Source organism: Knufia obscura (assembly GCF_036327395.1).
Source record: "Knufia obscura strain CCFEE 5817 isolate CBS 148926 chromosome Unknown scaffold_7, whole genome shotgun sequence".
NCBI lineage: Eukaryota > Fungi > Ascomycota > Eurotiomycetes > Chaetothyriales > Trichomeriaceae > Knufia > Knufia obscura.
Window position 1 is genome coordinate 1,469,235 of NW_027042693.1, and position 21,998 is coordinate 1,491,232.

General features: G+C 50.9%; 6 protein-coding genes across 6 annotated transcripts; 4 read left to right on the forward strand and 2 right to left on the reverse strand.

Moving 5' to 3' along the window:
• Positions 1 to 2,620: 2,620 nt before the first annotated feature.
• Positions 2,621 to 5,005, reverse strand: PMZ80_006736 (uncharacterized protein; the record flags this gene model as incomplete). The annotated part of the gene is made up of 1 exon (XM_064875147.1): positions 2,621 to 5,005. The coding sequence occupies one exon, from the start codon at positions 5,003 to 5,005 to the stop codon at positions 2,621 to 2,623; it is 2,385 nt and encodes a 794-aa protein (XP_064729547.1).
• A 1,405-nt stretch (positions 5,006 to 6,410) lies between these two features.
• On the reverse strand, positions 6,411 to 8,393 carry PMZ80_006737 (uncharacterized protein; the record flags this gene model as incomplete). The annotated part of the gene is made up of 1 exon (XM_064875148.1): positions 6,411 to 8,393. One exon carries the CDS (start codon positions 8,391 to 8,393, stop codon positions 6,411 to 6,413), a length of 1,983 nt encoding a protein of 660 aa, XP_064729548.1.
• Positions 8,394 to 9,352: 959 nt separating this feature from the next.
• Positions 9,353 to 10,166, forward strand: ADK2 (Adenylate kinase 2; the record flags this gene model as incomplete). Its single annotated transcript, XM_064875149.1, has 2 exons — positions 9,353 to 9,530; positions 9,583 to 10,166. The coding sequence occupies 2 exons, from the start codon at positions 9,353 to 9,355 to the stop codon at positions 10,164 to 10,166; spliced, it is 762 nt and encodes a 253-aa protein (XP_064729549.1).
• Positions 10,167 to 10,706: 540 nt separating this feature from the next.
• Positions 10,707 to 13,128, forward strand: SEC23 (GTPase-activating protein S23; the record flags this gene model as incomplete). Its single annotated transcript, XM_064875150.1, has 3 exons — positions 10,707 to 10,808; positions 10,856 to 13,053; positions 13,104 to 13,128. 3 exons carry the CDS (start codon positions 10,707 to 10,709, stop codon positions 13,126 to 13,128), a joined length of 2,325 nt encoding a protein of 774 aa, XP_064729550.1.
• A 378-nt stretch (positions 13,129 to 13,506) lies between these two features.
• On the forward strand, positions 13,507 to 14,157 carry RPL12 (60S ribosomal protein L12; the record flags this gene model as incomplete). The annotated part of the gene is made up of 4 exons (XM_064875151.1): positions 13,507 to 13,510; positions 13,562 to 13,595; positions 13,645 to 14,096; positions 14,144 to 14,157. 4 exons carry the CDS (start codon positions 13,507 to 13,509, stop codon positions 14,155 to 14,157), a joined length of 504 nt encoding a protein of 167 aa, XP_064729551.1.
• A 2,086-nt stretch (positions 14,158 to 16,243) lies between these two features.
• Positions 16,244 to 21,112, forward strand: PMZ80_006741 (uncharacterized protein; the record flags this gene model as incomplete). Its single annotated transcript, XM_064875152.1, has 1 exon — positions 16,244 to 21,112. One exon carries the CDS (start codon positions 16,244 to 16,246, stop codon positions 21,110 to 21,112), a length of 4,869 nt encoding a protein of 1,622 aa, XP_064729552.1.
• Between the last annotated feature and the right edge of the window lie 886 nt (positions 21,113 to 21,998).

Here is a 21,998-nt window from a genome sequence, read left to right on the forward strand (position 1 = left end):
GTCGAATGAGACAGCCGAGCTGACCGTGACATGATTGAGGTGGCCTACGAGCATTTCCGCATGGGATCAGACTGGTAACAGCGGGTATTACCAGGAGCTAAGTGTGTCGAAGACGCCAGCACTGGCAGATCGACCCTTCATCGACACAATGCACACCGACATCAACAGGCGAACAAACACTGCTTCGGTAGCAAATTCACTGAAGTGCTCAGCCCTCAGAAACGCCCCGGTCGAACAAGGTGACGGCTTGACCTTCCACGAAGTTGCGCTGATTTCTTGTTGTGTTGTCCCAAGAAGCCGTACAAGAAAGCGGATAAAAATGGGCTGTCCCATGCATCTATCCTTGGGAGAAGGACGACCACGGCTTCGACTGCTCCTCGACAATATGAGATCGCAGATCCTACAATTTCGTTGCTCAGAATATTCGGCTCTGCCACTGTCACCATGAAGATACAGCACTTTCACCAGGATACTACGCCATAGAACGATGGCTGAGTATCCTCTACCTCGCAACCCAATACAGGAAAAATTGACCGGGATTATCCACCTTGAAAACGAGGCATCATAGCGGGCATCTCCGGCATCGCCTCGTCGGAACTCTCTATGCCTATGGTACCTAGGACTTAGGGGTGAAGTCTCCGCTCGTGCTCTACTATTCAGACCGACAATGTGAACCGCTGGGTCGTGTTTTGGTGCATGCGATGACTCCATCGTCCCCGACCAATCAGGAAGAAATGTGCAGCGACCTACCCCAGCACGCAGCAGCGGGACGTACGAAAGACGACAAAAGCCATCCGAGAATGGACCTTGTATCAACGGACGATACAAACGAAATACAATTATACCCGTTCGCTTCGCATCCTTCGAGCTTCAGGAAACGGGCAATTTTCTGGTGTTGTTCATAGCATCTGTACCAGTGACGGACAATTTATATTGTCCAAGCATGATGTCAAGAGCAGCACCGCACAAGTCTCGAAAACATTGATATGGCACGGGGTGTGGTTTGCCTAGAACAGGCGAGCCGGTTTCGGAAATAGATGGCGGACTCTGCGATGCCACCCCAAAACGAAGCTGCAATTCAACTTCCTGCGCAGCACTCAGTCTTGCTTATGACAATGCAAAAATTATAGACTATCATCATCGAAACCTGTGCTATCTACTATACAAGTTAGAGAGTTATACACTTGTTAGAGATCGAATGATGGTGCTATAAACAGAAGCAGTTCTTCAGTGAGGCTGCGACTCCGCCATCTATTTCCAAAACCGGCTCGCAGGGTACCAGCTTGGCCCCGGAGAAGCGCGTGACCATGCCTGTAGCGGCCAACGGTCCAGGCTCTGGCTACGGATTTTACCGTCAGTGTTTCATTGCATTTTTGTTTTCAGATAAGTTAGCCAGATCGATGTCAATTTTGTTCTATTCGGATGCTGCAACAGATACATGCTCGTGTTCCTTCCCGAGAAAACAAGTACATCGCGGCGGTACTCCGTGTCATCTCTACAATTGAACATTGTCCCAACACAATGTCGCCATTGTTGTGTTGTGCCGTGTTATTCTTCGTCAATTTTATTGCAAGATCTTAGCAATTTTTATATCTGTGGGCGGTGTTAGAGGCTTGCTTGCTGGTCCACAGTCCTCGACAGAGGTGGGACGATTGATACTTTGTGCTTGCCACCGTCACCCTTGGAAGCAAGCAGCACATCAGTCCCATCACTGATGTCACGTCCAGCTATGACTATGTCCTGGCACTTTCTGCCTGATCTGGTAACGATGGGGGACCTTCCGCACAGTATGTGCCTGCCTCTAGATTCGCATCGCAGCTGCCTTTCTGAGCATATCAGTCGCAGCTTCCACGTGAATGGCGCCGGGCCTTCCTCGCGATGCTAGTCGCACATTCCCCATACACTCTCTGATCCAGTCGAGGCTGCGCTGGGCATACAATTCGTACCTTCATCGTAGGCGCTGGTTCTGCCTTCTCCATGGCATGTCAAGCTGAGTCATGCTCGCCAGGTGTGCCAGTCGCGCCTTCCTCGTGCACAAGCAGTACACGGGGTATCGTGGGCAAACCATGAAAGGACATGCGCACTTCTTGAGTAGCCCCGAAGGTGACCATTGGGGTGAGCGCCATATCACCAACTGGGTGTTCGACTACCCCAGCAATGCTCATCAACGATAGCGGTATGAGCATGGTCTAACACCGGAATTTCGGCCCCGTTGTGGTACAGTGATATATAGGATGCTGATGTAGTGATTGATGTGTGGTTGGTATGGTTGGGTGGAGCGGTGGAGGCCGTATATGTAGTAACTGCTTTCGTGACTGTCCAACACCGTGGATTGATCCTCCGCGTGTAATTCGAAGTCTCCCACTAGTCCTGATAGTATAGACTACTAGGGAGGGGCGGGTAGCTGAGATATGGATAGTGAATAGTAGTGTGGTCTTTGTGGGTGCTTGTGGTCTTCGTGGGTGCAGATAGACAGCCTATAGGAGCTCGGCGACTATCTAAGGTGTATCGACACGAAAGTTGAAGTGTCGAACCAAGAGATATGTTAGTATCGAGACGTTATGAGGTTTCGAAGTTGTTGAACGCTGCGCTAATCTGATACTGCCGCATTCCCCAGGCCTCACCCGAGTACACCGCAGATCATCTTAAATAGCCACCTATCGCCATCATACCCACCACACATACTCTTCAAATCACTCAAACCCTGCTTCATTTCTGCATCAGACAGCACGATGCTACTTCCGCTTCCATTCCCACCACTCTCGCCTTCCACACCGGCACTAACAAGGCTGAATCCCTGAACGATCTCCACACCATCCTTCAGCCAACCTAGATACTGCGGCTTCGCGTTCGCTGGTGGCGTCTGGTCACCAAGTGAGCCCTTCTTCAGCCCACGAGTGACACTCGACCCATGTCCCGTACTACCTTTCACACAATACTCACTCGTGAATGGCTTCTCAGCAAAGGCAATGTCCGCCGCACGCGACCATACGTGCACTGGATCGACGAGCATTTTCGGCGTATACCACATCTTACAGTCTGCTGCAGTGTAGACCATCTGCAGAGGCGTATTGCTCCCATCACCAATCCGGTAGTTATTCTTCGCGTTGAGGCCAAGGAGCGTGCCCTGGTCGATAGCAAAAGAGGACCAGTTCTCGAAGACTGTGCCTTTTGCTTTGGCGCGGTCTGTGGCAACCAAGGTGTCGTTGTTCCATTCTGCGGCCAGTATGGGCAGCCAGTCAGTGTTAAAAGCTTGGCTGCCCTTGGTGTTGCCGACTGTTTGCATAGGGCCTGAGCCCGGGCGTCCGCCAACAGCGATGGCGGGGATTTGATGGACGTTAGTGAGATATTCGTGGACGATGGCACAGGTTGAGCCGCAGAAGCCGTCGGAGACGAGGACCATATTTTTGGGATCGAACGGTGGGGGTGTATCGAGTGGTAGGATGCGTTCACCGTAGCCAGTAATTTGGATTTCTTGGTCGTTCAAGTCCGATGGGTCTGTGTTGGTATAATCCGTCTGGAAGAAGTTTGTGTAGCTGCCGTCGCCTGGGGAGAGGTGCTGTGGACCATACCAGTCTTTGAAGGAGCTGAAACCACTGGTGTTGGGAGACATGAAGACCTGCCAGGAGAGGGGATGGGTGACTTCATTGAGGAGTGACTCGATGGTGCCATTAGACTGTTGGTTTACCAGGTCCAAGACAGCACCTTGTCTCTCTAGAATGATTTCGTAGCCGGTAGATGCCCTGTAGGTACCTTTCTGGTCTAGCGGACTATTCGGGAACAGCTGCGCAACAAGTTCGACTCCAGCGTTGACGAGACCACCCCCATTCCCTTGGACGTCGATAACGAGCTTGGTTTTGCCACTGCTAGTTGCTTGTTCTAGAAATGTTTGCAAGGTGTGTTGGAAAGATTCCATATATGTATCGAGCGCGAAGCCTGCGAAGCTTCGAATCACCATAACTGCAACGTCACTGTAGTCTGAATCGTGGAGAAAGTAGCCCGAGAAAAGCCCAAGAGGGTCAATCGCTACAGGATCTGGGTGCGCAAAAAGGCGGGTCATTGCAGGCACGTCCGGCGCTGTGGCCGGAGGATCAGTCGCTGCAGTCGCGCTTGCCTCGTCCCCTGAGTATATGCAGGTGTCCCAGAACTCCTGCCCGGTGGTAATGTTGCCCATAGCACATGAAATGCTCGCGGTTGTAGCTTTCGTATAATCGCTCCCATTCTCGAATCCGAGTCTCGTCTCTGACCCAGGGTAGAAGGCAGAAGAACCAGTGAAAGTCGTGACCTGTGGCATCGGATTTAGTGACTGAGGTATGCTCAAGAACAACTGATTGTACATGGTGTCCGGATCGTGCGAGTATGCCACAAGCTGTTGCGTCTGGAGGAATTGTTGTACAGGCAATCCATTGATTGTTTGGACAGGAGAAATGCCAGAAGACGGTACCAGTGCCAGATTGTGATTGGTGTCGATTTCTGCAACATCGCTGAATAAATACACTCTGGGGTCCTCGAACCCATCGCTCGAGACCGATACGAGTGGTATTCCGCGGTCCCATTGCCTCCCACGGTCCCATTGGACAATAGTGTTGATACCGCCCTTGATCATGGTATGGAAGTCATGAAAATGGAGACCCAGCGTTATGAGGTCCACCTCGAAAGCATACTGGCTCGTGTACTCGGTGAGGTTGTTGGTGATCCGATCCAATTCCGCTAGAACGTTGATTGAATCCCACAAATACCCTTTCGAAGGCTTCCTCAAACACTCTAGCTGACTCTCTAACTCGATCCATGCTCTCAAACTCTCAAGAATTCGTTGGGAGTAGTCTTTTTGTACTGGAATAGATGAGATGCAATCGTAGGTGACATTTGCCGGTATAACCGTTGTTAAAGCGTCTGGATCCGAGTTCGCATTATATGATGCAGCAGCAGCGGCGCAGTCCGAAGAGGTGGCGAGCCCAGAAAAGAGTGTTATTGTAGCCAGTAGCCATACATGTAGTCTGTGCATGTCGACTAATCTGGTCATAGACTATAGTTGCTGGGAAGATCAATAATTTTAGCTGCAAAAGCGACCAGGAATGGTGGGACTATGTGTAGTGAGCGAAATCTAAGAGATGTCTCCCATATATGTCATTCAGGGTGGGGCCCGAATGGCGATCTCGCTTAAGGAGGATGGAAAGGAAGCTGTAACGCAGCAAGGCTGTGAACCAGGAAAATGTCTAGCAGATTGCCCCGGACAGGGTCGTGATAACATCAGCTCGGCAAGCACAGTCAAATTAGCGGCAGGTTTGTCGTGTATCATTCGAGGTGCAAGCTGAGAAGAGGCACTGAAGTGCCTGGTAGAATCGGCGTTCTGTTGGGCACAGGTCATATGCTGATGGACACGGCGCCGCCTGCCTGCTTGAAGCACGTTACGACCATTCAATCAAGTAATGGACGTGTCCCACAGAGCAGAAAGAATGCCATGGCGAAGCTCGCCGAGGCGGTTAGCACGAAGCGCGTGCAAATCTAGCTGGAAGTTGACGATGACCGAGATGATGCTTGGAAGCATCGTTCCTTCAATGTCAGGAGGCCCGCCATATTGAGGCTCAGAGTTGTCTAACAATGATCTGGACGCTGCAGAAGCTGGGGACCGCGACCAGATTGCCTGATATGTATGTCATTGATGAATATCCATGTTCAGTCAGCTCGTTCACCTCCCGTATATGGCTTGGAGGTATCCGTCCAGAGATGGTTGTCAAATGACGGCGGGTGAGATTTTAGCGTCAAAGAAGCGCTCGGTTAGTACTTGCATCGAAAACGCAATAAATCAACGGCGCTCGTTCGTGTATCGACGTACTGTTATTTAACGTTCCTCGTCCGCCGGCTTTAACCAATATGTCCTACAACACATTGACTGCACGCTGTCCCAGGCCCTAGCTAATACTGACCTAAGTTCGGACCCCAGTCATCCGAACCTCAGCTGTAGAGATAACAGGATGTGAATAACTTAGCCAGAGACTACCTTGATACGGTCTTCAGCCTTCGAAGTCATCACAGCGATCTTTGCGGTTCTGCGATAGTCTTGCTAAGAAGACTGCATGTCGTTCGTTCAATTGCAGCTACATAGGCAAATGCATCGAAGAACAAGGTATGGGTTAATGAAACGCCAGGATCTCAACTCAGCTTTGCGGCTGGTGAACTTGGCGTGTTTCAGAAGGTTGTATCGCTGCCGGGCCGAAAATGCTTGGCAAGTCTTGGCTGCGGGTTGATGACTGACATGATTGTTCAGCTTGTCTTCACTATCTTCTTCTGCCAACACCTTGATTTTCAACCTCGATTCGAATAACGAGCCGGCGACTACCTGGCTCATTCTGCGATAGGTATGTCCATGAACGAGGCAGACGTGTCCAGCTTGACGCAGAACTGAGGCCTCAATATACCTCCTTCTTGATTTGAACCAACAACACGCCTTCGGAGGGTTCACCTTCTACATCCAGAAGATGCAAGAACCGATAGCCAGTTTTGAGGCGATCAAGTCTGATACAAGCCCATGCACAGAGATCGTCTCTTGCCATCAGCTTGTCATCCTTAACCTTGATGCGTAGAAAGCTGAGCTGCTCGACCACATCTGGCACATCTGTCCAAGTCATGGTCTCAGACTTATCCCAGTCAGGATTCGCAGATTTGGCAGCGCGAGTTTTTCGCTTGAGCTTGCGTTCATCTTCATCCTTTTCTTCGCCTGCACTTTGCTTATTCTTGTCGTCAAAATATTTGGACTTCGAACCGTGCGTGTCAGATTGCTCGGTCTTGCCCTGACCTGGCGGTCCGTGTGTATCGACATGAAGCTGAAACTTCACATATGGCTTCAGGTGATCGGCGTACGTCTTGTCTTTCTCTGCAGGCATTGGTAGGTTCTGGCCAGCCAGAAGCTTGATGGTCAAGTTGAGTCGCCGCCGGACCGGATGTGGATGGCCTGGCATGTTGGCGCTTCGGAAGCCGTCGGGTTTGAGAACATAGCCTTCTTCACCAGCGAACATGCCCTCGCTCAACATCATGCCCTTATCGAGACTTTGCCAGTTTAAAGCTACTATCTGTGCACCTTGGCGCCAGCTGAAGGCAGGGTCGATGTTGCTACTGTTCACTCGAACACCCGAAGGATAGATCCGAACGAGGTAGTTCTGATTGTGCTGGAACATGTCTGGGCCGTGGTCAGGATGAGAATGAATGTCACCGAGCTTGTTTTCGTCAAGACTGAAAACGTGTGTAGGAATCTTTGCTTCTGGCTGTTGGAAGCTCTTGAATGAGTAGGCTCTCGTGTATACTCCCAGCTTCGACAATGCATCTATGATCTTTACTGCTTTCTTCTGCTGCGAGGACTGCTGAGACAGGGCTGTGCCATCCATTTGATCTGACTCGGCTGTCCCAGAGATCTCGACAGGATCATTGGGCTCGGAGCTTGTGGTTGGTGTCCATTTGACCTTGATGAGGATTTTGTTTCGCAGTGATTCTGGGCTAGGTAGGCTCTGGATATCGTCATAACTTTTGCCAGACATGTCGATCAGATGGCCTTTCCAAGTCTCCTCCATGATCTCAACCATGACTTGCTGTTGGTCGAGGTTACAATGAACCTCCAACGAGACGATAACGGGCAAAGTCGAGGCCTTGAAGGCGGCGTCGCGGATCGCTTCGCAGACCTCCCGGAAGGGGATCTGTTTGGTTAAGGTGTAGCCATGGTAGACACGAGGCTCGGTCTTCAGCGCTGCCCTTCTCTCAGCGATTTCTGTAGCTGACATGCTCGCTGTGAGCTGGTCGACATCCTTATTCCGTCGATGTGCATCTGGTGATCTCTTGGACGGGGATTTGGACGAACTTCTTCGCAGCTTGTCCTGAGCTTTTCCACCCAAATCCTTCAGCTTTGATATTGCTCTTTTCCTTCGAGGAGTGGTTGATTTCTCTGGGTCTACATCTTCGTAATCCGAACTGCTAACGCTGGAAGTTTCATCCTCCCCATTCCAGACGTCGATTTCCAAGCATCGGCAACCTCTTAAGAGTACATTCGTGTAGGACTCGGTTGTTGAGGCACCATACAACTGGTTGCCGCTGAGGTAGGTATTGTGGGAGGACGAGATGTAGTAATTACATAGCGGCAAGGATAAATCGTGGTCCGTTGGCGGGGCTAGAGCCGCGGAAGCTGGCGACTGCCACCAACCCATGAACTGGTCGTACGAGGTCAAAGGAGGCTCGTCTGAGTCCTGGTGCCCACTGGACGACACGAGATCGTTGAATATGCCCTCAAGGAGCCGTGCAATGGTCGGCGTGAATTCTCTGACGACTTGACGATCTTGCAGCGCCGACGACTGCCCACCACCTGCCTTGAGCATTGTGCCATGCTTGCGAGGTTTCTGTTGCGACATCATTGTACCAAACGCTGCTTGATATGAGGTTATGAAGGAGGGGCTTGACTCTGTCTCAATCAGCGGTATAGGACAAGCGGTCAACGAGAGCACGTGTGCACTTCGGGTGATAATAGTCAAACAAAAGGAAGGCTGCATGCGCGTAAGAATGGTATCTAATGATACTCAAGAGCTGGAAGAATAGTCATTGCTTTGTAGGGCATATCGATCAGCTCGTACGCGTAGCGAAGGCCACGGAATCACAGGGTTGTTCGCTTGAACGTCAAACTTGGCTGTGTTTTCAGCTCGAACACCGGCGAGCAGGGCAGCTTCGATGCAAACAAGTACTTGAAGATGATCGACAACACCACTGCAGGACCAAGGTCTGAACAAACGTCCTTTGCATTTTTGGGGGTTAAGGCATATCTTCCAGGCATCAGTAAAGCTCAAGGGTCCATGCCCACGGGCGAAGGAGGTCCTCGATTAGTACTTGTCTATAGCATAGCCCAATGGGTCCAATATACTTCCCGGGCATCGGCATGGTCTTTAGACCAGATTGTCTTTAGCCAGAGACTATCTGTATCAGAAGGATTGAGTTCAGGTAACACCCCAAGACAAACAATGGTGGGCGAGCGCGAGAAGAGATGCCTTGTTGCCCTGATTGGGAGCCGAGATTACTAAGCGTAGCTCGGTCCATCGGCTGTTTTCGCTGCTGCTGGCAGATCCCGGTGTCCGAATAGCACGGCCTGGAGCTGAGGCTTGCTCCAAATGCGAGTGAACTTCAAGTTGTCGCAGTCGAGTCCGCACGTAGCTGGCTGCTTCACTCAGCTCTGAGTTACAGAGTGTTGTCTTTTCCGTTCGACTCCCCAACAGCAATGGCGAATATGGGCAGATAACACGGAAGCTCTCACCACTGTGCCCCCGAGCACAAGGAGTAGACGTAGGCTCTTTGCACCTTCAGTCCGCTCCATCACACAGCAATGGGCTCTCAAAACGTGGTAAAGAAGCTGGGAAATGCCGCTCGGGTCATTCTCGTAGGCGCACCTGGAGTAGGGAAAGGAACACAGAGCAACAGATTGATACAGAGATATCCACAGCTTTCATCCATTGCGACTGGGGATCTGTTGAGAGACCATGTCAAGAACAAAACATCATTAGGTGAGCTGCTTCCCACGTATTACGTACCTGCAAGTATGTTGACACACTTCAGGCCAGCAAGCAGATGTCTACATGCGCTCAGGGAAACTTGTGCCAGATCCTCTGATTCTGAACCTCATTCTTACTGAGCTTACGAGCAGGAGTTGGATATCTTCAGACAAAACAAACGACGAAATAATAGCAACTTTGGGAAAAGGCACGGCAGTACAGCCCTCGAATAGTCCAGACTGCTCATTTATTCTCGACGGTTTTCCACGCACGGCAACGCAGGCGCAAGCATTGGCTCACCTCTTACCAATGAACCTTGTCTTCCACGTGAAAACTCCTGCCGATATTGTTGTCAAGAGAATGTCTAACAGATGGACTCATCTCGCATCTGGCCGAGTCTACAACGTTGGATTCAATGATCCTAAGGTGGCCGGAAAAGATGACGTTACTGGGGAGCCATTGGTGCAACGGGACGACGACAAAGAAGAGACATGGCGTAAGCGGCTGTCAACCTTTGAAGCGACAAGCGTCCCACTCCTGAACTTCTACCGGGAAAAAAGTCCTGGTATGGTTGTAGATGTGCAAGGAGATAGCAGCGATGAGATCTCGCCCCAGATATTCGCTGAGATTGAGAAGAGGTTTGGTTAGATTTTCTGTCTATATTTGAGATACCCTGGACAAACATGAACCATTCGGCTGTGGTAAAAAGAACAGTTTGTGTGATGAATAGCTGTAACCTCGACTGATGATTTTCTCGATCTCATTGAAATCAAAATGACTTCAAGATCCAGACGCCCAGCCAGAGGTAGTACTAGGACTAATCTTCGCTCGACGCGAAAACAGTGCTCAACATGATAGTTCTCGAGACTGCCGTAAAGTAATGCTTTTGTTGTCGGCGGTAACTGTAGAGAAGGAAAGGAAAGAGGGAAGCGGACTGGAATGTTTGCAATTAATGGTTGAAGTTGCGGGCCTTGGCAAAGACGCCCGTCACTTCATCAATTGCATGTGCGGAAGAGCCAGATCATTCAGATAATCGGATTACTTTGGTACCAACAGGTTACCCTCTGCCAAAGTGTTCTCATTGCTGCTGCCTTCAAAGATCATGCCATACATCATTCGACCTTGATCTTTGTCTCACAACCTGCGCTCACCGCCCACCTTGCGAAGACGCCTGTACAATACCCTAAGATGGATCAGAACCAGTATGAGGCTCTGAAGGACTCGTGGGCGGAGATCGAAGACAGAGATGGTGTCAGACTCAGTTGGAATGTCTTTCCAAGCACGCGCATGGTAAGAGATCTCTCTACATTTGAGACTGCCTACTCACATTTCGTCAGGAAGCCTCGAGGCTCGTCGTTCCCGTCGGCGCATGCTTAACACCTCTCAAGCCCTTGAGCAGTCAATTGCTCTCGTACGATCCTGTTGTCTGCAGAGCACCATGCAAAGCCGTGCTGAACCCGTTCTGTAATGTCGATGTGCGAGCAAAGATTTGGATCTGTCCATTCTGCTTACAGCGCAATGCTCTCCCACGCCACTACAGCGATATTTCCGCCGAGAATGTGCCCACAGAGATGCATAGCATGAACACAACAGTCGAGTACAGGCTGCCTCGCCCGGCTCCAGCCCCTCCAATCTTCGTTTATGTTGTGGATACTTGTCAAGAGGAGGACAGCCTGCAGGCACTGAAGGAGACGCTCGTTATGAGCTTGTCGCTTCTGCCAGCCAATGCGCTGGTCGGTCTGGTCACATATGGCACAAATGTCGCAGTTCACGAAATTGGCTACAATGAGTGCTCCAAGTCGTATGTCTTCCGAGGCAGCAAGGACTACCCTGCCAAGCAGGTACAAGAGATGCTAGGACTTTCTGCGCCTGGTCTAAGACCCAACATGCCACCGCAGCAAGGACGACCACCTCCACCAATGGGTCCAGCAGCGCGGTTCTTACTACCCGTCCAGCAGGCAGAATTCCAGATCACGAATGCGCTCGAGCAGATGCAGAGAGATCCATGGCCAGTTGCCAACGACAGGAGGGCTCTGAGGTCGACTGGTGTTGCGCTAAGCGTGGCTGTTGGTCTACTCGAGACTTCGTTTCAAAACGCCGGTGCAAGAATTATGCTCTTTGCTGGTGGTCCAGCCACTGAAGGCCCAGGAATGGTCGTAGGACCAGAATTGAGAGAACCTATTCGGTCACACCACGACATAGACCGAGACAACGTCAAGTATTTCAAGAAGGCTGTGAAGTTCTACGATCAGCTGTCCAAGCGAACGGCACACAACGGACACGTTATCGATGTCTTTGCTGGTTGTTTGGATCAGGTTGGATTGCTCGAAATGAAGAGCTTAGCAAATTCCACCGGAGGTCATATGATATTGACCGATAGCTTCACATCCTCGCAATTCAAGCAGTCCTTCATTCGAGTGTTCGAGAAGGACGAGCAGGACAACCTCCTTATGGGATTCAATGCTTCGCTCGAGGTTGTTACAACAAAAGAACTGAAGGTTACCGGCCTCATTGGTCACGCCGTCTCTCTCAACAAGAAATCAAGTGCTGTCGGCGAGACCGAATGTGGCATAGGCAACACGTCAGCTTGGAAGATGTGTGGCATAGACCCAACTGCCAGTTATGGCGTTTACTTTGAGATCGCCAATCAGGGTGGCCCTGTGCCGGTCCAGCAGGGTGCTCAACGTGGTATGATGCAGTTTTTGACATATTACCAGCACTCGTCAGGGCAGTATCATCTTCGAGTCACGACCGTCGCCAGAAACCTTAGTGGCCCAGCTGGCGATCCGGCTTTGGCTCAGTCTTTCGACCAAGAAGCCGCTGCGGTGCTCATGGCACGCATTGCCGTATTCAAAGCTGAAGTGGACGATGGTCCGGATGTGCTGCGATGGGTTGATCGAATGCTTATCAGGCTCTGCTCGAGGTTCGCAGATTATAGAAAGGACGACTCAACCTCATTCCGACTCGACAAGAACTTTACGCTTTACCCCCAATTCATGTTCCACCTCCGAAGATCACAATTCTTACAGGTCTTCAACAACTCTCCCGACGAAACGGCCTTCTATCGACACGTTCTGAATCACGAATACGTTGGTGATAGTCTCATCATGATTCAGCCGACGCTTGACTCGTATAGCCTGGAGCAAGAGGGTAGCCAACCGGTGCTTCTGGACTCGGCTTCGATCCAGCCAAACACTATACTATTACTAGACACGTTCTTCCAGATCCTCATCTTCCACGGTGAGACAATGGCAGAGTGGCGCAAAGCTGGTTATCAAGATCAAGAGGGCTACGAAAACTTCAAGGCAGTGCTTGATTCGCCGAAGGAAGATGCGCGAGAGTTGGTGCAAGATCGATTCCCACTACCTCGATTTATCATATGCGACGCAGGTGGCTCACAGGCTCGTTTCCTCCTTTCGAAGCTCAATCCCTCGACCACTCATGCCACCGGAGGCTACGGCGGTGTTTCGCAGAGTGCGCAGACAATTTTCACTGATGATGTATCGTTGCAGACATTCATGGATCATCTCATGAAGTAAGTTCGCTCCTTTCTCTTTTCGAGATTGTTTACTGACAATAATTTAGGCTTGCAGTCTCAGGTTCGAGTTGAGGAAGATGAGCAAGAGACATCCATTCTCGTGAGCGGGCTCAGAAGAGGCCGCTTTAGCACCCGAAAAATAATACTCCTACAGGGTTAGCAATGAGAATTGAGTACCATAGTTCTGCACGATCAGAAATGAATTATGTGATTGCCGCATCTGCCAGTGATCCTCCCAAAGCTCGGGTCCGCCGCATCAAGCATTCGTAGCCTCGTCACAATCAATACTCAGCCTCGTGTCTTTATTTGTACTAGCTCCAATGCCAAGAATACTGCGTTTGCCGTGGATTATTTTCGCAGACGCGCACGTTGGAATCTTCCCCCAGTAGTATCTTCACGAAGACAACTTTCATATACCTCAAGACAGGCAGACTACCTTTCGCATTCGCCATGCGTAAGTATCGCCTCCTTGAGATGTGTCGACCAGGCGCTAACATGTGATCAGCTCCAAAGCTCGATCCCAATGAGATCAAGATCATGTGAGTTCAATCACAATTCTGCGACTCCCTCGAGCTAACCTCCTCGCAGCCACCTTCGAGCCACTGGTGGTGAAGTTGGTTCTTCAGCTACCCTAGCTCCAAAGATCGGTCCCCTTGGTCTGTCGCCGAAGAAGGTTGGTGAAGATATCGCCAAAGCCACTGGAGATTGGAAGGGTCTACGAGTTACCATCAAGCTCACGATCCAAAACCGACAAGCCGCTGTCTCAGTCGTCCCATCCGCCTCGTCTCTCGTCATCCGAGCACTGAAAGAGCCACCACGTGACCGAAAGAAGGAGAAGAACATCAAGCACTCCAAGTCCATCCCTCTCGACGAAATCATTGAGATTGCCCGCACAATGCGAGGTGCCAACAAGTCTCTGGCCAAGGAGTTGAAGGGTACAGTGCTCGAGATTCTCGGCACCGCATTCAGCGTCGGTTGCCAGGTTGACGGCAGAAGTCCAAAGGACATCTCTGATGAGATCAAGGACGGCAACATTGACGGTGAGTTCAGTCTTACCAAAGTTATTCAATTGCTAACGTTCGCACAGTCCCCGAAGAGTAGATGAAGTATTCCAGTCTTCGTCGACGATATTCATACGAAATTTTCTTCATGCTGAAGCAGCTCCAATGCCAGCTTAGCTCATGAATTACGAATACTATGAATGACAAAATGATACCCCGCTGAGCGATCAGCAATCACTTCACTGAGCCCCGGTCTGCCTTCCTTCATCCACATCTCATTTGTTTGCTTTCACCACCTTGCCAACACTCTGGCCTTCATCACTCCTGCTGTCTTCGGACAAAGGAACCAACTCAAGACGAAGGCCTATTTTGAGCTTTAAGGAAGATTGACGAACCATCGACACTTTACTCACCGCGGCATCCTTGTTCCATCACTGGAACGTGGGTGCAGTGGTCCATCATTTTGTGTCTACATTTTCGATACTGCAAAACACCTGTAAGTTAGACCACATTGCAGGACGATTGAAACACGGAAGGCTACCTCAAGCCATGCGAATAGCCGCATTGGCACGAGAATGTCATTCGGGATGCTGCTTCTCCTAAACCAAGCTTTTGGAGCATTGACTCCGGTCGTGTAACGTGTCAGCCATCAAACGGTGATCGGGTAGGACAGTTTGACAGTATTTGCCATATGATTGATCTCGGCTGCGCCATGACGGCTTCGAGGCGTGCCGCAAGACAGCCGCCGTGATGCATGGATGCACAGACGAATATGCAACCAAGCCGCCCAAACGTCTGGCTCAAGCGAGTCCTTCCTTCAGTGGCCGCCGTGGTGTTCCTAAATAGAAAAAATCAGCTCGATGGACACACCATCTCGGCTGGATGTGGGGACTCCATGTTCTGCCAAAACAATAGCTCAAAGATCGACCAGCTTTCCGAATATGCTAGACATGCTATTTGCTCTTGATCCCTGTAGTAGTTGCACACGGACACTTGATGCGGACTTACTCTCCAAGCAGGAGGCTCGGCAGGAAGTTCCAGCAGTCACCGCTGCCCATCCATCCGTCCAGTACAGGATGAAGTCACGGCGAAAGCAGCCCTGCAGTATAAAGTAGAACCTGACAAAGCTGACATGAGGCACCACGGGCACCATGGCACCATGAGGCGTCAGTCCTTCCCAGACGTGGCGCTGACGATGTCCAAAAGGCTGCAGCGATAGGCGACTCGGGCATGGACAGGCATGTAAGGGCTGAGACGGCGGCAGGGAAGCAGCCTCGATGGAGACAGATGGAAGCCACCGTTGGACAAGTGTGCCGCAACTCTGTGCACCAGCCTGGCCAAGGTTGCTCTTGGTGGACATCTTGTGGATCGAAACGTTCATGACACATCGCTGCTAGCAAGCCACTAGACACCGATGCTTGTTTGGAGTCGTCTTGGGCGCAAGCAGGGCCAATTCCACCACAATCGTATCCATGCAATTCAATACCAATCTGCACCACCGTGAAAATGGCTGTAGAGACATCTTGCTTCTTCTCATCTCTGTCGCTGCTCAGCAGTGTCCATCGTCGTAAAAGAAAACCACGGATACAAACCCAACGTCGCTCCCTATCGCATCCTACCTATTCCTAGTACTCCGAGCCGAAACAAGATACGTCCTAATTCAATCTGACAGCGAGCGCCGCAAAAGCAATTATAAGGCGAGCAGGACTTTGTGCCTGCCGTGTTTGAGGCATCAAAGCCGCGTCACAAATCAGAGGGTCGTCCACGTTCACGTCCAGGGAACAAGCCACATACCAGGTCTTCAGGCCGATTTTCTCGTGAAGGACCACAGCACTCTTTGACTGTCAGCAAACACGTTGATCGAAGCACGGACCCGCTGAAAACACTCGCAGTCTAAGCATTCTCAGACAGCAAGCGAATCGTGATTGTCGCGACATCGAAAGTGAATAGTACCTTCACTTTGACACTTCGTCACTTATGCACTGTATAACACCATTATGTTGACCACATGTCATCGGCCTGGCCTTGATTCTTCAGGCACAATAGCACACGTATCGTGCTCAAAACCACTCCCACATCACGGTTACAAATAAAGTGTTCAGCTGTGAACCGACTTGTGACCGAGGAACCAGAAAGAAGAGTTGGGCAGGGAAAGAATGCTGGCACAACCTATCACACGGAATCCCATGGCTTTCCACCCATACCAAGATACGATCGCGAACGCTCAGTCTGGACAGAATGGAGGAACATGGTCCCAAGAATTACCGCTGCAAAGACCGTACGCGAGGAGTATTGGCTCATACTCTGGAGGATTGACATACGCTCAACATGAATTGCTGAGGCAGCGCAAGACCCCGCATGGCAGGCAATATGAGACCTTAGACATCGCTAACATCGATGAATCTCTACGGCTGCCGGCACCAAAGCACTTGCTCTTGTCATTGTCGCCGAATGGCCAAGATCACAGTGAGACGAATTTTGGTGGTAGGCAGCAATATGGGCATGAGCAGCCCTCAAGGATGCTAGCAGGGAGGGAGGAGTTTGGCAATCGCGGTCATCACAGATCAAACACAGCCCAGTATGAACCCGCGTGGAGCTTTCCAGGTGGCCTCGATTCGACCATGACACAGAACGTCCCTCGATCGAACAGTCAAAGAGCATACTATGCTGCTCGGTCACAGGTTCCAACCGTCTTGCCGTCCGCCTTGCAGCCTATCTTCAACCCTACCGCTTCTGCTGGTCAACAATATTACGGGCCGTATTGGCCTGATGGTACTTTTAGCCCTTATCGCCCAGCCCCAATGCGTGATGACCGCTTCTTCCACTATCGTCACAGTCGAGACCTTGGCCAAAATCCATCGTCAAACACTGTCGGTCAGGACCCAGCCTTTCAACGAACGTCTTACGATGAGCCCTACCACGAATTCCAGCAGGCACAGCCTACAATGGTTCAAGGTGTACGTGCATTGCAGTCACTGCCGCCGCGCGATGCATACGCTCCTTACCCCTCCTTCCACGACCGCATATCCAATGCTCTGGATGTACCGAACCTACACTATGGTCAAACCTACAACTCGCCTCAGTCTGCGGCTCCGTACGAGAACCCGACCCAAGGCTACTCAGAGTATCCGGACGATTATACACTTCGGCCAACACCAGCATCAGAAAGGATCGCTCACCGAGATACAACGTTTTCTTGGGCGTACAAGGTTTACCTTGAACTATTGGCTCAAATATCGCGAGACTCGAAACTAACAAAGCAACAGCCCGGAGCTACGGGCCCTGGTAGACCGGCAGGAAAGCCTGCTATATTTCCTCGACCTCCACAGCGGTCTGTGTCACACTATACCGAATCATCCATATCGAGTAGTGGCAAGTATCAGCCTCGGGATATCCGCAATCTCAACGATGCAAGAGCTCAGGAGGCTCTGGACACGTCAAGCCGACCATCAACGGCCATACGAATGCCGCGACGTTCATCGGACTTTGGGGTCGCCGCAGGTCGTACGCAGAAATACAACGGTAGCTCTCATGCTATCCTCACACCGGACGTCCCAGTTTCGACGACGTCCTCACAAGCTCAACATCTCGGCCTCGGCCCCCTAGATTATACTCAGAGCGCTTACCAGTCAACTGCCAATGCTGTTTCAGCCCTGGACGCCGTCGAGGCGCTCTGCCACGAAAATGAGGGTGCATGGCTTGATGGAATGCTTTTGGCCGGCTGTCTAGCATACGGCATCGGCAATTACAGCAGAGCCATGGCATGGTATCAGAAGGTGCTCAGACAAGACCCTCGCCATGTGGAAGCTATGTCAAATCTGGCCGCAACACTGTTAGCTCTCGACCGTCGGGAGGAAGCTGTGAAGCAATGGTCTGCCGCCGTCAAGCTTCGACCAAGCTATTTTGAGGCAGTTGAGCATCTGGTCGGACTATTTGTGAGCAGCCATCGCACGCGAGAGGCTGTGGACATCATCGAATACATCGAGTCCTGTCTAAAACTTCCTGTCCATCCTCAAAGCATTAATGGTGTAGAGGACGACAGTGATACACAGAGTCGGGCCTCAAGCGCGACTATCAGTTCCGCGGAAGGACCGTATTATGACTTTGAGGTCGATCGAAGGTGGAGCAAATCGTCAACGACTTCAGAGCAGGCGCAAGGCTTTGGTGCATTTGGTTACGCTGTTTCGGCCGTCGACAATGGTAGATTGTTGGCTCTTATTCATGCAAAGGGCAATATGCTCTACTCGCTCGGCAACAACCGAGGAGCAGCCTCAGCGTTCGAAGACGCGATCCTGATTGCAACAGGCGAAAGAAGACTCGGCATCAGAGGTCTCTTTGATCGCATTCTGCAATCTTGCATCTCAGCCGTTGATCCCTTCACAGCAGCCAAGCTTGCAGAAAGCAAAGAACCAGTGCTTTTGTCCCCCGAGAGAGCGCAGCAAATCTCGCAGCGTATGTTTCCACCTTCTGGCAATCTACCAGGGCTCGAATTCGTGCCTACAAGCATAGCCCACCGAGCAGCCATTTCGACGACAAGTAATTCACTGCTATCGTTAGCTAAGATCTATCAAGATGGTCTCTGTAATCAGCCTGCTGGCCGGAACTCATCGAATCCGGGCACACGAGAGATATTGGCGCTCTACTACTTGTCTCTGTCGTTGCAGCCAAGCCCATCGACGGCCAACAATGTCGGCATCTTGTTAGCCAGTGTGCAGAGTACCGCAATAGTTCAGGTTCTTCCACAGCAGGTACAGAATCAAGTGTTCAATTACACCGGCGTGGCTCCTGGCACTGGTGTTGCTCTTGCCCTCGCGTACTACAACTATGGATTGAATCTCGATGGCAAGCATGCCCATCTGTACACTAACTTGGGAAGTTTGCTCAAGGATCTAGGCGAGCTGCAGGCTGCAATCAAGATGTACGAGACGGCTGTCAGCTGTGATGGTAACTTCGACATCGCACTGGCGAATCTGGCAAACGCTGTGAAAGACCAGGGAAGAATAGCGGATGCTATCAAATATTACAAGCGAGCTGTCCAAGCGAACCCTGACTTTGCAGAAGCCGTATGCGGTCTCGCGACAGCACTAAATTCTGTATGTGACTGGTACGGTCGTGGCGGTGTCTGGGCAGATGACGGAAGACGAGACAGGATCCATGTTGACGACAAAGGTATGATGCATGAAGCTCGCAAGGGTTCTGGATGGATGAACAAGGTTGTCGAAATAGTTGATAAGCAACTTCGAGAAGGCGAAAGCTGGGGTGTTGGAATGCTTACACCCGAGGTCATCGAGCTAATGTGCCGTCAATTGGCTAGTATCAAGAGTGACTCATCCAGAGACAGACAGATGCAATTCTATCGCAGAATACAGCAAGGCCTGCAAACATGGGCAGGACGAAAGTGGGAAGGATCTCGACTTGTGCGTCTTATCGAGAGAGCAATCAAGCGCATTGGATGGCAGTGGTATCAAGACCGGTATGTACAAGGCAAAGAGTATCCCTCGAGGCGATATGCACGACCCATATTGCCGGTTGCTATACCTGTGCCAAGCGCACCGACAGTCCTGCCATTCCACACCTTTACAACACCACTTTCTGCGAGGCAAGTTCGACAGATATCACAACGAAATGCTTTGAGGATTTCTGTGTCAACCATGAGATCGGCGTGGCTACCTCGAATTGTCTATCCGCCACCTTCGCCACCAAATCCCTGTCTCAGGGTTGGCTACGTGAGTTCTGATTTCAACAATCATCCGTTGGCGCATCTAATGCAGTCAATATTCGGCCTTCACAACCCAAAGGACGTTCGAGCCTACTGCTATGCCACAACTCCCTCAGACGGATCTATGCATCGCCAGCAAATCGAGCGCGAAGCGCCTGTTTTTCGTGATGCATCTTCCTGGAACGTCGAGAAGCTCGTCAATCGGATTGTCGAAGATGGTATCCACATCCTTGTCAACCTCAATGGCTATACTCGTGGTGCCAAGAATGAAGTCTTTGCAGCACGTCCAGCGCCAATACACATGTCCTTCATGGGTTTCGCTGGTACGCTGGGCGCAGAGTGGTGCGACTATGTGTATGCCGACGAGATCTCTGTGTCACGAAAGACATTGGCTCCATATCGGTACAATATCGATATCGAGGACAAGCTGGAACCAAAGTCTCAAATCGAAGATGCAGAAGACTGGATCTATGCCGAGAACGTCATCTTCTCAAAATCGTCGTTCTTCTGTGTCGACCATAAGCAGAGTGCACCCGATGCGCAACTCGGGCCACCTCCTTTGCATGACAAGCAGCTCCGGGAGCAGGCATGGCGGGATGAACAACAGAGACGATGGAAGCTGCGCAAAGAGCTGTTTCCCACGCTAAAGGATGATGCTGTCATTCTAGGCAACTTCAACCAGTTGTACAAGATCGATCCTTCCACGTTCCGGATGTATCTACGCATATTGAACGGAGTGCCAAATGCTATTTTATGGCTGTTGCGGTTTCCAGATGTCGGTGAGCAGAATCTCATGAGCTTCGCTAGAGAGTGGGCTGGCCCGGAAACAGCATCTCGAGTCATCTTCACGGATGTCGCGCCGAAGGGAGCACATATTACCAGAGCTTCGGTGGTCGACTTGTTCTTAGACACACCGGAATGCAATGCACATACTACGGCAGCAGATGTCATTTGGTCAGGAACACCGATTGTCACATGGGCACGTTGGGAATACAAGATGTGCTCACGCATGGCAAGCAGCATTGTAGCCAGCGCGTTGCCAGAAGGACCAGAGGGAGACGAGGGAAGAAGAGAATTACTGGTGAGGTCCGAGGATGAGTACCAGGATCACGCCGTCCATCTTGCAAGGGATTTGAAATACTATACGAGCAGTACTGAGCGAGAGGCGTCGGGACAGGGTCAAGGGCGCCTTATGGATTTACGGAGAATATTATGGGAGGGTCGATGGACTAGTCGACTGTTTGATACTAAGCGGTGGGTCAGGGAGCTTGAAAAGGCGTACTGGGAGGCTTGGAAAAGATGGGAAGCTGGTGAGGGTGGTGATATTTGGCTCTAGTGACTGAAGCGATGATATCCACAGCGCTTCTTTGGCGGACATTTGATGAGATATGACTGGGAAATTGTTCGAGGCAGAGACGCTTCACTCGAACAGGCGTAATAATGGAAATCCTACAGAGCGCGCATAAGTGATTTTGGCAGGTGAAGCGTGCATTGCAATTACAGTAAAACATGTTAAATACGATGGGTTGGTTCGGGAAGATTAGTATCGTAAATAGAGTGATATCGCAGAGTACGTGTAAGAAACTTAGCCGAGATTGGTTTTTCGTACTAGGCTTGGCGTAATGTGGCTTAGCTAGCATCTTAGTGCGGGTCTAAATGGGCTTAGTGGGATCTTTAATGCCAAGAAAGGAAGAAAACTATCGCAGATTATAGTGGTGACTAACCAGAAAATGGTATCGTATATGGCAAAACCCAGATTATCGCAAACCGCCATACTAATTTCCTCCGCTGCGCGGCTGGGTATCGCAAAAAGGTAAGAAACCGCAAAACACCCCCATCGCAATTGGCGTGTTTTACTGTACCTCAGTCAACGCGACCGCAGGATCGTCGCTGCCAACACATCAGAATAAATGTTGACACAACGAGCTAGCTGCGTTCTTTCTGCAGGCGTATGTACTGACATCCGACTAAGCCGTCCTCTTCCCAATCTGTGGTCTGGCTTGCCATTTCGGGCTTTCAGCATGCTGCTAGCACTCCTTCGGGTCACTTTATGCTCCTCCGAGTTGTTGGATCCCGATCTTTCGCCTCCAGCCGTTACTGGTTCCATGCCGAGCGAGCTGTGGCTCGAGCGACGGAATATGCCAGACCCGCAGCAAGTTATGTGCTAACGTCTTTTTGAGTCAGCTGTATGTCACGCCGGTCCATTGAATTGATGCTTAAAG